This window comes from Brachyistius frenatus, unplaced genomic scaffold (assembly GCF_029030835.1).
Source record: "Brachyistius frenatus isolate BFR_SWC_R1_liver_20210118 unplaced genomic scaffold, ASM2903083v1 Contig_524, whole genome shotgun sequence".
Lineage (NCBI taxonomy): Eukaryota > Metazoa > Chordata > Actinopteri > Embiotocidae > Brachyistius > Brachyistius frenatus.
Window position 1 is genome coordinate 24,966 of NW_027211123.1, and position 15,831 is coordinate 40,796.

General features: G+C 41.8%; 1 protein-coding gene across 1 annotated transcript; it reads right to left on the reverse strand.

Annotated features, from left to right (window-relative positions):
• Positions 1 to 712: 712 nt before the first annotated feature.
• On the reverse strand, positions 713 to 15,357 carry pomgnt2 (protein O-linked mannose N-acetylglucosaminyltransferase 2 (beta 1,4-)). The gene is made up of 2 exons (XM_069688089.1): positions 14,984 to 15,357; positions 713 to 4,413 (listed from the first exon to the last, which is right to left on the reverse strand). The coding sequence occupies exon 2, from the start codon at positions 4,311 to 4,313 to the stop codon at positions 2,505 to 2,507; it is 1,809 nt and encodes a 602-aa protein (XP_069544190.1). The 5' UTR covers positions 4,314 to 4,413; positions 14,984 to 15,357; the 3' UTR covers positions 713 to 2,504.
• Between the last annotated feature and the right edge of the window lie 474 nt (positions 15,358 to 15,831).

Genomic DNA, 15,831 nt, shown 5'->3' on the forward strand with positions numbered 1-15,831 from the left:
GATTATTTAAAGGCCTGGTGCTACTAAGTTCCCTTTAACCAGAGCTCCAGTCTTGAAACAATACTAACCATGGTTTTCTTGTCTTGGTAATTGAATTATTCATGATTTTACTTAGAAAAATACTCTACAACCTGAACTAAAAGAAGTGGTAAAACCAGATTTGAGATGTAGATCTCACCTCACTCATTGTGTTTTACTATTATAAATTATATATTTGTAGTTTATCAAATCACCACAGCCAGTGGAGATTCATGGACTTATGGCTTTTGGGGTCCGTCTAGTTCTGGGGTCTTTGGCCAGGTCATAATCCAGCGTTGCTCTTGGCAAAAACAAATGAAAACATTTTCCCAAAATGTTCAATTTATTCTATTAAATTTACTCACAATGATGAAACACAATGTTTCCCTAGCAACGCATTCTCGGCCTCTCAACTTAAAATAAACTCATGAAGCTAACCTTTTCTTAGCAAAAAAAATGCTAACTACAATATTTAATTGAATCCTGGACAAACTGTTCTATAACATAAATGGTGAAAAAGGGAGATTTTCTTTTTCCAACAAAACTTGGTACTAAGATAAAATGCAATTACTTCATTTATTCTTTTATTTATTTCAGCATGTCTTTTCCAGCCTTTGTATTTCCTTACTTTTTATGATCTTGGTTTAAGCACTGTTATAATTATTAATAACACATACAGCTGAAAAACAGATACTGTAAGAAATAAGCTTCTTTATTCAATCACAGTTACTAGAAAAGAAACTCCAAGTATTTGCTAATGTGGAAAACTCCGACTTGTTTTTTTTTGTTGTTTTTTTTTTCAAATCGGGACATAGAGGCGGAGCTTCGGCCTGCACAGGGTCACTGAGGGCTGCAGCTTACCCCAGCTGACACTGGGCCGAAAGGCAGGGTACCATTGTAATGTTTAGAGAAAAGAAAAATGGCATCATCTGAACAATGGAACAAATATAGCACAATGTGTTGCTGGCAGTGTTTTGTTTAACTTGTGCCGTTCTATAAACCATCTTGTGCTACATCTCTATTACCACATGCTCACTGACACCTCTAATTCAAGAGTATGTTACTGCATTCTAGCTACCCACAAACAGAACTTCATTCTGCAAATGACACAAGAACAACTTTAGCAGGGCAGCTTCGGAGGTCTACCGCTAGCGTCTAAAAATTTAACACTGAACATCTTACCAGCAATAAAAAACCTTTGCGGTAAGTCAGGAGAAAGACACATAACTGAGAATATGATATTGATTATTAGTTTTACACAAGGCAATGGGATCCTAAACTGCAAATTAATCCGTTATCTCAATGAAAGTGCATTTTAAACAAGACTGTCCAGTAGCCCACTGCTGGATACACAAGGGAAACTGCTTAACGCTTATTTCAGCCTTGTGTAAAAAATAAACACCTCCACTGAAAATGATCATTATTACAGTTCTTATTAGTGCCATTCTGGATAAATTGTGTATTTATGCTGGAAAATGAATGTAATTTTTTTTATAACACATAAGGGAACCCCCTAAAGGTATAAAATTATCCAAAGAGTGGTCTGAAATTATACATCTTAACTCTAAAGGTTAAAAAACACTCACTACTGCGGCATTTGTGAAAACCCTTGCTTTATGCTTCTTTTACACAACTTTTTCAGAGGCAAGGCTTCAAACTTAGCAAACACTGGAAGTACTAGAGATCTATAACATGATAATCTGTTATGGTATGACTGATGGACTGAAATAACATGGAAAAGGTTGCTTTGGTTTTTGGCTAGGTTCTGTAAATGATGGGAGTATAGAATCTAACAATCGGTTGGGAAACTAAGCCACAGAGGTATCACACACACACACACACACACACACACACACACACACACACACACACACACACACACACACACACACACACACACACACACACACACACACACACACACACACACACAGGTGACCTTGGACATGTCAGAAAACATTAAAAAAAAAAAAAAATCTCTTGCGCACTCTCTCTCTCTCTCTCTCTTAACACAGAGAAGATACATTGCATACTGTAAAAGGTAAAGGACCAGTGTTTGGACTGATGTTAAAAGATGTTATGAAAAGATGTTATATATTATTTTTCACATAAATAGATCTGTTGATTTGAATTCCGGTAATATCAGTAAGATACATGGTTTAGCCATTTCATTCTTTCTTAAGTAGAGGAAATATACTTTATATTCCTTAACAGCTGTTGCCATGGAGTTCTGACCCCGTGGTTCAAGTCTTTTGCCGTCATACAGAAGTCACCATGTACTTTAGTGCTGAGCATGGAAACATCGCTGTGCAGAAGCTCAACAGCCTGTTCTAATACTACAGAAACAAGCGTCATGACATTTGCCAACCCCCACTGGATAAAACTGTAATCAAACAGTCCCTCTTGTTCCAGTCGAATTGTCTGGAATCAGCATGACTCTGCGTTTGTGTGAAACTGCACTGCAACAAACTGGTTTTGTGTTTGTCCTAGGTCCTGCACATAAGGACGTCTGCAAAGGGGCCCAGGAGGTTCTTGTTGAAGATGCACCTAACCCACACCAGGTAGGTGGTGAAAGGCTTAATGTTCTCAGAAAAGGTGTAGTTCTGCTGGGGTAGGATATAAGGCATGTAGGTATTCTCTCCCTGCTCCTGGATCCACACCTCATACTTCACCTCTCTCACCTTCAGGTACTTCAGATTCCATGGGATCTGCCACGAGACTGTGAGCTTAGCCTCATTAGTGGTCTGTACTGAAGTATGACACTGGGCTTCTCTGACCCGGCCGGGGTGCACCGTGCTGGCTGCCTTTGACTTCTTCAAGTTGGGCTTGGTCTCCATGCCTTCCTTCAGGACCTCCAGGAAGGACGGTATGTCCACCAAAGTGTCCTGGTAGATCCGGAAGAGCCATTCCGGGTTGCGGCAGCACAGGTGCCTCGGGACATCCCTGCTCGCCAGGATTCGCTCTCGCTCCTCTTTTTCCAAGTGAGCGATTCCTCCTTGCTCCCAGGGTCTGTCTGGGTGCGTGACAGTGTTCTCCTCCTTGGTGTTCCTCCAGGACACGTAGTGAAGGTCCATACCCGGGAGGGAGGCGAGGGTTTTATACGGCGTGTACTGCTCTGGGTTCACAGCGAAGGGGTACAGCTCCACCACGGTGGCACCTCTGGGGAGGAAGAGCGACGCGATGAGCTGAGCTCCGTGCATGCTCACCAACGCGGAAGCACCGCTGATCACCTGGACGATACTCGTGAAGGACTGCTCTTCCAAGGACACCGTGACCACTCTCATCTGGAACTCCTGGGCCAGCGCCAGGATCAGCTCTGCCTCATTCAGTATCAGCCTCGTCGTCGAACGACTGAACACAACAATGTATTTATTGTTCTTGTCTTTCTCCTTATCGTCCTCAGCGCTTTCTCCGTCCTTCTCCGCCTCCTCCGCCCTCGTAATGTTCATTTTCTCCATCAGAGCTCTGGCAAACTGCCTGATCTCGTTACCCGAGACCAAGATGTTGGCTTTGGGCCCCTGTGGCTGGACGAACCCGTACTGGTACCAAGTTGTCATTTTGGACAAGCCAACATAAGATTTAGTAAAACACATCAGCTTTCCGAAGTTCCGAAGTTGTTCTTTGAGTAGCGGCTGCTTGCTGCTGAGAAGTCGATAGAGGTCAAAGTGCGGGCCTTCGCCCCAGCCCTCCATGAAGACGAGACGTGCCTCGTTATCCAAATCCGAGTACTGCTTCATGGTATAGAAGGCCGGGAGTAGGTCATCGTGGAACACATGCATTAGGTTATCAGGATTAAAGCGGTTTAGGATGAGTGTCACGTCGGGTACAAACACGGGCTTGGGCATAAACTTTAAAGCAGCGGCTGGGAGCTCTAAAAAGTTGAAGTATTGGGTGTTGTGATCTTCTACTGAGGACAAGTCCAGCAGGGCAGGTTGAAAGCGCCTCGACCCCAAGTTAGGTAGCATGACGGAGGAGTTGGAGTGGAAGAACACAAACTCCTCCGCCTCCGAACAGTAGCAGAGGTAGTCGAAGCGGCAGATGCGATCGGTGTGCATCTTGCCGGTGCAGACCATGCGGGTGCCGTGCTCCTGGAGAGCATGAAGGGCGACGTGGTAGTCGATGTGAGCCTGTGAGAGCTCCTGGGACTGCTGCGTCATATGCAGCTCTTCCTCCAGTAAGGCGGCGTGCTCGCTAAGCTTGGAATACTTCCAGAGCAGCGCTGCAACCACGGAGACGAGCAGCCCGTTAAGGAGAGCACCCACGCTCATCCTGCAGCCTGCCACTGAAGCCCGCATCACTGCCGCTGCTGCTGCCGCTGCTGAGGACCCACCTCGCCACTCCAACTGGCCTTCGACCTCAGAGGGAGGCGACGAGACATCCGACACCAGGAAACGACTAAGGGGACGGGTCGATGAGAAGAAAGAAGGGAAAGGGAAGAGAAGTAAAGACAAAAGTGAAAAAACAAAGTCATGTTAAAGCCGATTTTCACATTTTCTAATCAGACAGACAGACAGATAGATTAGATAGACTTCAGACAGAGAGAGACAGAGAGAGAGAGAGAGAGAGAGAGAGAGAGAGAGAGAGAGAGAGAGAGAGACTTTAGATAGATAGATATATTAGATAGATGGATGGATGGATGGATGGATGGATGGATGGATGGATGGATGGATGGATGGATGGATGGATGGATGGATGGATAGATGGATGGATGGATGGATGGATGGATGGATGGATGGATGGATGGATGGATGGATGGATGGATAGATAGATAGATAGATAGATAGATAGATAGATAGATAGATAGATAGATAGATAGATAGATAGATAGATAGATAGATAGATAGATAGATTTTTTTTTTCCGTTACAGTAGCATAGAAGATAGAGCAAAAGCGATAGAAATTACAGTATAAAAAATAGAGGTAGTAGAATTACATATGTAAAATGTAAAAATGCAGTTTCTACAAATACAATAGAATTAAAGTACATTAAATAAATTAAACAACAGTGCAACAGTGTTAATGGTGAAGGACAGATTTGGCCAGAGGTGAGTTATTGTACAGTCTGATTGCAGCGGGCAGGAATGATCTCCTGTATCGGTCCTTGTGACAACGGAGCCGGATGAGTCTGTTACAAAGGAGATACTAAAGAGCACTGAAATAATAGTAATAATAAAAGTACAGCAGAGGTATAACACATCATGTGTTCTTTATGCAAGCGATGCAATCCAGTTTCCATCAGCACAGGTTTCACCTGAGGGAATAGTGTCTGTTTACTTTGACGAACAGATAGAGACATGTTTTCTCACCTCACATCCTCCGTCACCCTCTCTGGATACGTCGAGACAAATCACACTGCGAGGAGGCGCAGAGACAAAACAGGAGTATATCGCTCTCGACTCATCTCATCTGCATACCGCGAGAACAAGTGAGTCATTGAGAGTCTTCAAAATCAAACCAACGGCTAATGGCCAGCAGACATGAGGCAACTAAGCATGCTAAACACCTATCCGAGGAGCAACTTAACCAACTCGCGACAAAGGTTTACACATTTATTAACTGCACCTGGGAGAAGCAGAGGGGTCAACTCAAATCTGTGCTTTTGGTACGACATCCAGTATGTGACAAAATGGTATTTAGAGTGAATCTCTTTCCCACTCTGAAATTTGCCATATTTATATTACCGAGTCAACCTTTAAACAATTTTACCAAACCGATGTATTATTTTAGTTCCGTTACGATATTTTTTATTTTATTGCTTTTCTATTATATTATTCTATTCTATTATTATTTTATTCTATTGTTTCTATTATTGCTCCTGTATGTATGCTGTTGTGGCGAAAACATTTCCCCTCGGGGATTAATAAAGTATATACCTACCTACCTACACAATCGGAACTTTTTTTTCCCTCCCTCGTTGTCGCACTCTTTCTTTTTCCACTCCTCCGTTTTCTTGTATGTTGTCTCTGTTTTGCAGGACCCAAGCATTCAATGCGAATATAAATACAATTGCAAATACAAAACCCACCAGCACAATGTGGGCAGTTCAAAAACAGCTGCCTCAGAGAAGATAAGTGATTCTTGGAAATTCTTAGAAACATGTATTGTGTCTACTTTAAAATCAAAAGCACAGCTAATATTTGTTTGATTGAATCAATCTGGTGTTTTGCGTCTAGTGTTTGAGCAGGTTTCCAGGACAACATGTCCCTAAATTGGACGTATTTGTTTTGCACCGATCACAGCGAGGTTCGCCATTCTCGTGCTCCGGTGTTGTGTACAAATGACCAGACTCATGAATGGCACCAGCTCATCATCTGTAGCTCCAGGTTCATCTTTGTTTACTGTGCTGCCGTCACTCAAACTCCAATATCATGATTGCTGATCTGCACAAAACCTGGAACCCATGATAACAATTCATGTTATTGTCCCATGAAGCTATCGTAAAAGACTTCTTCAACATTATGCCAGTGCTATCACAAGGTCGATTTAAAAAAAATTAAAAAAAAAACAAAAAAAACAACTGGGACTTTTTCTTATATGTAGGTATGATCTATATATTTGATTTTTATTTTTTTATTTTTTTTTATTTTATACACTTTATTAATCCCCGAGGGGAAATTTCTTCACTACAGCAGGGGGGCTCTCAGGGGGGAGATGCTGCAGCAGGCTGCCACTAGCGCGGCGCCAGGTAACCTGACCTGAGGTGCATGTTTTTGGATGATGGGAGGAAGCCGGAGAACCCGGAGAGAACCCACGCAAGCACAGGGAGAACATGCAAACTCCGCACAGAAAGGCCCAGGACCGGATTCGAACCCGGAACCTTTTTTGCTGTGAGGTGACAGTGCTAACCACTGCACCTCCACTGAATATTGTGCACGTAGGCCGATGTAGCCACCAGGACAGCAGTTTAGGGGGAGGGGGGGGGCTAGCGAGCCATTTGGCCACGCCCACTTGCAAAACCACTAAAATATGTAATTTTTCGCCAGGAGTGACACGTGTGCCAACTTTCATGAGCTTTTGAGTATGTTAAAGCCACCAAAAAGGCAATTTATTTATTTATAAGAAGAATAATGAGGCACAAAAATAATCCCTTTAATAACAATACTGCTTTCGCACCATTCGGTACTCAGGCCCTAAAAACACATTAGCCACTATCACTCCCATCCAGCATACCTTGGGTTGTTAGCATAATTAATGAATAAATGAATTACGGAGGCTGTAATGTAGTCACTCAAGACCCACGTAATGTATTTAAGGGTTAACAAAATATAGAAATATAACAGATAGAGACTTCATATACTTTAATCTTATATAAATACTGTTTGTTCATGGTGAGTACTGTGAAGTCCTTTACTGGAGAAAGTGTACCTAGAAATAATGACAATTTTCTGAAATGAAGAGAATAACGTCTGAGCTGAAGGTACAAAAACAGCAGGCAACTCTCACTTCTTCAAATGTAAAGCTTTCAAAAAAATGTCCTTAAGGACGTTGTTAGTTAGTCTTCAAATATTTTTTTTCATCCAAAAAAACATTTGAATTTAAAAGCAGCAAATTCTCAGAATTAGGGGTTTTGTTCCCACCTTATTCACATGAAAGCTACAAATAGACCAAGCACAAGGTTTGGATTTGAGTTTTTTTCCTTATCCTGAATTGTAGGCCCTTCTGACTGATGATGCCAGGAGACTAAAGTCTCGTGTCGTTGGATGAGCCATACGATCGAGAGAAAGAAAGTGAGCCTGGCTAAGCAGCAAACACAAACAGAAGGGAAAAAAAAATAATAATAAATAAAAAATCCCTTGCTGCGTGATTAGCTCATAAAAAAAAAAAAAAAAAGCTAAATGCTATTTCCCATGACAAAATGTCACAAAGAAGCATAGCGGATGTGAATCAAAGTGCCAAAATACTGTAGGCTTGATGCCCATGCGGCAGCCCAAAATAAAGTGAAACGAAGTGTGAAGAGGAGGCTGCTAGCGAAGCTAACGTGAAGCAGGCAGCCGGGCACGTTCGTTTCGCTCCGCAAGGACGGAAGGGCGGCGCCAAACAGTTCCGCTTCATCCCAACTCGCTGCACACTGACGTCCCCACAGGAAGGCGTGCGAACGCCTTCTGCAATCTGCCCGAGCCAACGAACTGAAATCTTCCAAATGTCAACAACCACTACGAGACACCCGAGCGTGCACAGAAACGTGCTCTCGTTTGCATCGTGTAACATGTTACAAGCCTGCAGAAACGGAGGCCTGGAACTGCCGTACGCTGAGCTCTCTGTATCCGGTCAGGTTATGTAACTAAAGAAAGACAAATACACGGAGACACTTTCCACAGTCTGATGACTGTGTGCACTTGTGCGTGTGTGTATATATGCTGACCTTACATACTTCCATACCCCAAAATAAGCATGTTCAAAAGTGAGAGAAAGGTTACAACACAGGATCAGATGACCTCATACCCATGTTCCATTTCTGAACATATACAGTGGGTACGGAAAGTATTCAGACCCCTTTAAATGTTTCACTCTTTGTTTCATTGCAGCCATTTGCTAAAATCAAAAAAGTTCATTTTATTTCTCATGAATGTACACTCAGCACCCCATCTTGACAGAAAAAAACAGAAATGTAGAAATTTGTGCAAATTTATTAAAAAAGAAAAACTGAAATATCACATGGTCATAAGTATTCAGACCCTTTGCTGTGACACTCATATTTAACTCACATGCTGTCCATTTCTTCTGATCCTCCTTGAGATGGTTCTACTCCTTCATTGGAGTCCAGCTGTGTTTAATTAAACTGATTGGACTTGATTAGGAAAGGCTCACACCTGTCTATATAAGACCTTACAGCTCACAGTGCATGTCAGAGCAAATGAGAATCATGAGGTCGAAGGAACTGTCCAAGGAGCTCAGAGACAGAGTTGTGGCAAGGCACAGATCTGGCCAAGGTTACAAAATAAGTTCTGCAGCACTCAAGGTTCCTAAGAGCACAGTGGCCTCCATAATCCTTAAATGGAAGAAGTTTGGGACGACCAGAACTCTTCCTAGACCTGGCCGTCCAGCCAAACTGAGCAATCGTGGGAGAAGAGCCTTGGTGAGAGAGGTAAAGAAGAACCCAAAGATCACTGTGGCTGAGCTCCAGAGATGCAGTAGGGAGATGGGAGAAAGTTCCACAAAGTCAACTATCACTGCAGCCCTCCACCAGTCGGGGCTTTATGGCAGAGTGGCCCGACAGAAGCCTCTCCTCAGTGCAAGACATATGAAAGCCCGCATAGAGTTTGACAAAAAACACATGAAGGACTCCCAGACTATGAGAAATAAGATTCTCTGGTCTGATGAGACCAAGATTGAACTTTTTGGCGTTAATTCTAAGCGGTATGTGTGGAGAAAACCAGGCACTGCTCATCACCTGCCCAATACAATCCCAACAGTGAAACATGGTGGTGGCAGCATCATGCTATGGGGGTGTTTTTCAGCTGCAGGGACAGGACGACCGGTTGCAATTGAAGAAAAGATGAATGCGGCCAAGTACAGAGATATCCTGGAAGAAAACCTCTTCCAGAGTGCTCTGGACCTCAGACTGGGCCGAAGGTTCACCTTCCAACAAGACAATGACCCGAAGCACACAGCTAAAATAACAAAGGAGTGGCTTCAGAACAACTCTGTGACCATTCTTGACTGGCCCAGCCAGAGCCCTGACCTAAACCCAATGGAGCATCTCTGGAGAGACCTGAAAATGGCTGTCCACCAACGTTCACCATCCAACCTGACGGAACTGGAGAGGATCTGCAAGGAAGAATGGCAGAGGATCCCCAAATCCAGGTGTGAAAAGCTTGTTGCATCATTCCCAAGAAGACTCATGGCTGTACGAGCTCAAAAGGGTGTTTCTACTCAATACTGAGCAAAGGGTCTGAATACTTATGACCATGTGATATTTCAGTTTTTCTTTTTTAATAAATTTGCACAAATTTCTACATTTGTTTTTTTCTGTCAACATGGGGTGCTGAGTGTACATTAATGAGAAATAAAATGAACTTTTTTGATTTTAGCAAATGGCTGCAATGAAACAAAGAGTGAACAATTTAAAGGGGTCTGAATACTTTCCGTACCCACTGTACAGTATGTGTTCAGTCAAGTCGTCCACTGATTCTATGTCCTGGGGCTCAAAGTATAAACAATGTTTATGCATCAGAACCATGTATACACCATTTCTCACACATAAACTGGTGTTTATTGGAGGAAAATGTGCGAGAATTTTTTTTTTCTTTTTTTTAAATCAACACAGCACTCTCTGAAATTTCAATACAAGCCAGAGTAATAACCTAAATGTTAAATATATGTTCAGGATCCTTCTTTATAGTTCCATTTCAGTCATTATGTCATCGTTTATTTTTTTTTACTTGACCTTGAAGTACTTTGTAATGTCTGTTTCAATATAAGCGGTAAAACATTTGTGAATGATTGACTGAGACACATGTTAAATATTATAATCCATTTGGAAACTATAAATGGTCTGCATACACAATACTGCAAAACCAGCAAATTCTAAGTTTGATTTTCACATAAAAATGATCTATTAAAAGAATGGTTCACACATATTCAAAACATTTATTATGTTTAGATAGTGAGGTTTAACTTAGTTTTGATTACTCCTGTTCATCCAAGCACATTTTCATTCCAACGTTTGTGTGAAGTTAAGTTTTAGGTTTCAGCAGTTAAGAAAATCAAGTGAATATCTCAGTTTTGTTGTGTTTTTAGACCAAAATTTGCAGTTAAGTCACAATAAAAAAAAATAACAATAACAAAAAAATAACAACAACAAATTTTTTTACAAAAAAAATAATATAACTATATTTGGAGGTCTTGTCTTGTCTTACGACTTCCTGCTGGAATACATTTTGTCAGGAAACTGTATTTTGTCCCTCATCACTAGCTGTTGTTTCAGAAAGTATTCAGACCCCTTCACATTTTGCAGTTTCTTGTGTTGCAGATTACATTTTTTATATTTTGATCTTAAAGGAGGGCAGTATTTGATTAAAAGAACAGCTTAGCCAATTGGTACGTATGGAATGTTGCCATATTATGCTTTTGTGGGACTGTATGCAGGGAAAACTGCATATAGGCCTGGGGGAGGATGAATTCCACTAAATATCACAAAATTCAGGATGCTGGGTCCTTTTAAAGGGTCAACGATGCACAGCAGATCTCTGAATACTACATCAGTTAATTGAAGAAACACAAGCCTGAAGCGCTAGGAAGGTGGCTGAAGGGGGTTATTTACTACTTTTCCCTTCAAAAATCAACAAAATCTCATTCAAGCAGTCTTAAATAAAAAAATAAAAAACAAATCAAGACCACCATGCCTCCCTCGTAAAAACTGCCGGTCACCGTTTTCTCAGCCCCCCCCCCCCGGAAGCTCCGGCTTCCCCCGGTGTTACTGGGTTAGCATGCGAGATGATGAGCACCCCGGTGATGTGGTGGAAGGTGGTGCGGGGCAGCATGGACTGCATTTTAATGAGAATCTTGGAAATCAAACGCCACAGGTACTTAAGGGGGAGGGAAGGGGGGTTGCAGCAGCACTGCCCTGATGCCGCTTCGTGTCTCACAGGTGATCATCATTCCTGGCAGCTCGCCACCTTGCCCCCTCTTTTGGAGTTAACCTTCAGTTTCTCTACGTTTCTTCCCCTTTTTTTAAATCACCTGAGAGGGTTGTTTTTTGTTTTTTTTATGCGTCTTTTCAAAATATGGAATTAAAAACAGAAAAGATTGCATTACCTTATTCTTCTTCCCTCTACCTGTTTTCTTTCTTTCCCTTCAGCCACTTTGATCGCCGAGCTCCTCAGGCCGTAACGAGGTGTCCTTACTCGTTGTCGTCTTTATTCCTGGACTAAATGCACCCCGTCAGGTTGGATCAAGCTGCTCGGAGCTCGGCGCGGCACGAGGGAGACTTAATGGCCCAGTGGCCATTATCCGGCCTTCACAAAGACGAGTCTCATACCCTTCCTCTCACTTTGCATCTCTTTTCTCAAACACATTTGGATAGACGGGCGTATGTGCACACACAATGTTCCGTTACGTAAATGCAGTGCAATGCCATCGAGTCTCGCAGTGAGAAATAGGCTGGTTGCTTCATAATGAGTGGCAGCGAGTGGCAGAAAAAGCCCCCTGGTCTGTGTGTGACACATCACATGTCTTGACTACTTGCCTATTCCAAACGGAGACTGATTACTTGCCCGATTGATAGCCAGCTACTTAAAAGAAAAAGAATTGTCTTGCCTCTCTTTCTATCATTCGCAAAAAAATAAAATAAAGAATGGGCCCACTGTGCCTTCTGCAACACAGCAGATAGAGAACCGGGACTGTACACTCCATCGTGCTGTCTCTTCTCCCTCGGGGACACATAAGATACAGAGGCTGGCGAAGGACAATCTGCACAATGTATGTGCGTAAGTGACAGACAGACAAAAAAAAGGAACAAAGTGAGAAAGACATCCTCTTAAAAACACCGCAGTACACCGTTTCAGCGCCGGCGCGGTACGACAGGCGACATTCCAGACAAGGGACGGAAATAGAACGCCAAAGCTGGACGTACACTTCAACATACATGCCAGCGATCCAACTCGAAATTTACCGATCCCATCTGCTTTGGAGAATTGGGGTGCAGGATTTTCATACTGTATAAATCTGCATGGGACACTGTGGCAGAAGAAGAAACTCCAGCTGAGGATCCTCTGCTGCTTGACTATTGATAAGAAAGCAGTCTTATTCCAAAAATTGACGTGGACACAGATGGGGCTCAAACATTTTCCAATTCTGGTACCGATACTTTGACTCTGATCCCGTCTCGTGAAAGATATATTTTGTTTTATCAATGTATAAAACATTCTAACGCACATCACAGTATAAATCTTTAGTTTTCTGGCAGTTTAGAGAGCTTGAGTGCATCATAGCTTGTTTTGTTTTTTTGTGACAGATGTTGCCTTTAATCCTCGCGTGCTAAAGATGACATTAGATGCTACGGTTCACCAATGTTCCCTAAACGCCTCACATGCTATTGGTTGACGCTACGGGGCTGGTTTCACATGGAGAAACCTCAAGTTACCACGGCGCGCTCAATTCAGAAAGTTACGTGGCAAAAAAATGTGCTTGAAAAGAAGTGAAATGTAAACATGTACAAACCAAAAATTGAAGATTTAAATCCACATGGGGCGGGCTGCCCGGCTTAATGTTGCTGATGAGATTTACTCCTGCAAAAACGTGACTTAAAGAAATTTAAAAAAGTCTGTGTGTGTATATTTTGTCTAAGTATCCATATTTGGTAATTGACATCTGTGTTTTCCCAACCATTGTCTTGACCCGCCCCACCTAAAAGAAACAAAATCATGTTATTTACCTGATTTCTGTGCAACAGGGTCTCTAATATATTTTGCTGTAATTGACTGTTGTGCGATTTTTCTCAATTTCCTCTGCAGTCAGTATGTTTCATGAGGGGCAGGCTCAGCACCACACTAAAGACAGCCATGAAGTGAACATTTTTTTTTATTAATGGTCAAACATCGACCCCAAACTTCAGAAAATCTCATTTGTTAAACCTGAATTTGGTCATGCTGGTTGTCCTGGACAGAAGAAACCGATGCGGAAGAAACTATAATCTGTTTTCTCTGCATCAGTTGAGATCACATTGACTCATTGAAAAAAAAAAAAAAGTATTAATTTCGTACTTCTAATGGAGAATTTGATGCTTTTTTACAATACAGGAGTGTTTAACAGAGGGACGGACAGTCAGACGTATATTTTTCATGCAGAAGTCAGACCTTTAGTTTTGACATCAGCTGCAAAGAAATGCTTTGAATTATTCCCAAAGACAAGAACAGAAATGCGGATAAAAGTGTTAGTATAATGGGGAGGGCTCAGGTTCTGTAACACAAGAGCCTGTTGAACGTCTCAGACGTAAAGGAAGGCAGAGAAAGGAAAGGAAAGGAAAGGTTGGAAGTATGAAATGGTGACATAATTACAATGTGACAATATCTAATGAACTCAGCAAAAAAGATAGTCCGGCATAAAAGAAACAATAATATACAGCTGCATTTGACTCTAAAAACAACCTGGAAAACATACATTTTTTTGGTAAAGACAATAAATACCACAAAAACAACGTCATGGTATTTGTATATTCACAGCGCTGCTGTCATCACTGTGGAGCGGACAAGAATACCTCTAATCAAGCAACATAAACTTATGAGCCACATTTAATTTGCTCAGACGACTCAGTTACCAAAGCACAATGATTAAATTGCTATTTATTTTGAGTTTCTGATGTGAACTGTTCCAATCAACTGATATATGAATATTACAAAGGGGAATATGTGGGATAAAAACATTTTTTTAAATTTCCTCAAAGAAAAACAACTATGAAAGCATATGAATAATGTTTGCCTCAGATGATCATTGACTGGAGGTCAGTCATATTGATTATCTCATTACTGCCTACACCTATGGTGCATAATAAACACAATGCTATCTAAGGTAGTTCAAAAAAAATTGTGTTTAGCTATGTAAAGATGTATGAGAATAATGTAGCCTATTTATAATAATGTAAAAACATAAATTTGGACACCAAAAGTTCTTCCAAGCCATTTATTCAATCCCCTAAAACATCAATTTAAAATTATATTTGAAAATATAGTTAATGATATTTTAGTAGAAAAAACATTATTAATAGCACTTAAGGACAATTAGCGATAGCTACGTGTATGGATTTGTTTTTTTCCCAGTCTAGATCTAGTCATAGGGACATCTATGGAAATATCTTTGAACTCTACATCATCTAGTAGCTACAGATGAGGTAGCCGCCGGACACGCTCCTGATACAGGCGTCCAAACACCTGCAAAGGCAAAGCCCGGTGATACATAAATACACTTTACCGATACGAGCACAATATTCTGTACCAGCCAAACAAATAAAACCATGCATTAATATTACCTTTGGTCCCAGTGAAAATGATGTTGAGAGGTTAGCTCATCCAGGCAGCTCCAGTGCCTCAGTCTGATGCAGTCGATCCTGAAACAGGAACCAAAGACATGGAGTGGAAATTAAAAAAGGAGAACACCGGCGGCCACGGGGGCTATTAGCTCCCCAAAACACCGGCGTGTTCAGTCATTAAATTCTCCGAGACACCGCCGAGGCTTTTTGCTGTTGTTTACAAGCTAAAAAAAAAACAACCGGAGAGGGAGAGAAGCGAAGAGATCAGCTGCCTGGATACCGACTCCTCTCCGCTGAGTCGTCTCCGCCTACCGACGAGGGAAATCCCGCGGTCAAATCTCGCGATGTCAGTCGACCTTTTCGAAGGAGCGATCGTTTCCGACTTCTGACTTCGACTGAATCTCGATAGTCACCGTAAACAACCGGTGACTGAAGGGCTGACATAGAAAAGACTGCCGTCAAGTCTGAAGCCGTGGACTTCACGTAACGTGAGTGAGCTCACAACAGCTCACAGGCTGATTGCCGTTCATGTTGGGGTTCGTGTAGTGTAGTGTAGTCTCTCTCTCTCTCTCTCTCTCTCAATTCAATTCAATTCAATTCAATTCAATTCAATTCAATTCGCTTTATTGGCATGGCGTTTTTAATTAAACATGTTGCCAAAGCACAAGTTCTCATATAAATAGTCGAACACAAATGTTAAAATTATTAAATAAAAAAAGAAGGGGAAAAAAAAATCTTACAATCTTACTTTGAAACATTTCTTGCTTCGTGTCATGCTCAAATGTGTATTCTCTCCTGCCAGTTCAATAAGGCTGTCTTCTCCCAGCAGGGTTTGAATGAGTTTGTCT

Coding starts and splice junctions, on each gene's coding strand:
- pomgnt2 (XM_069688089.1), bottom strand. CDS start 4,313: ATGCGGGCTTCAGTGGCAGGCTGCAGGATGAGCGTGGGTGCTCTCCTT.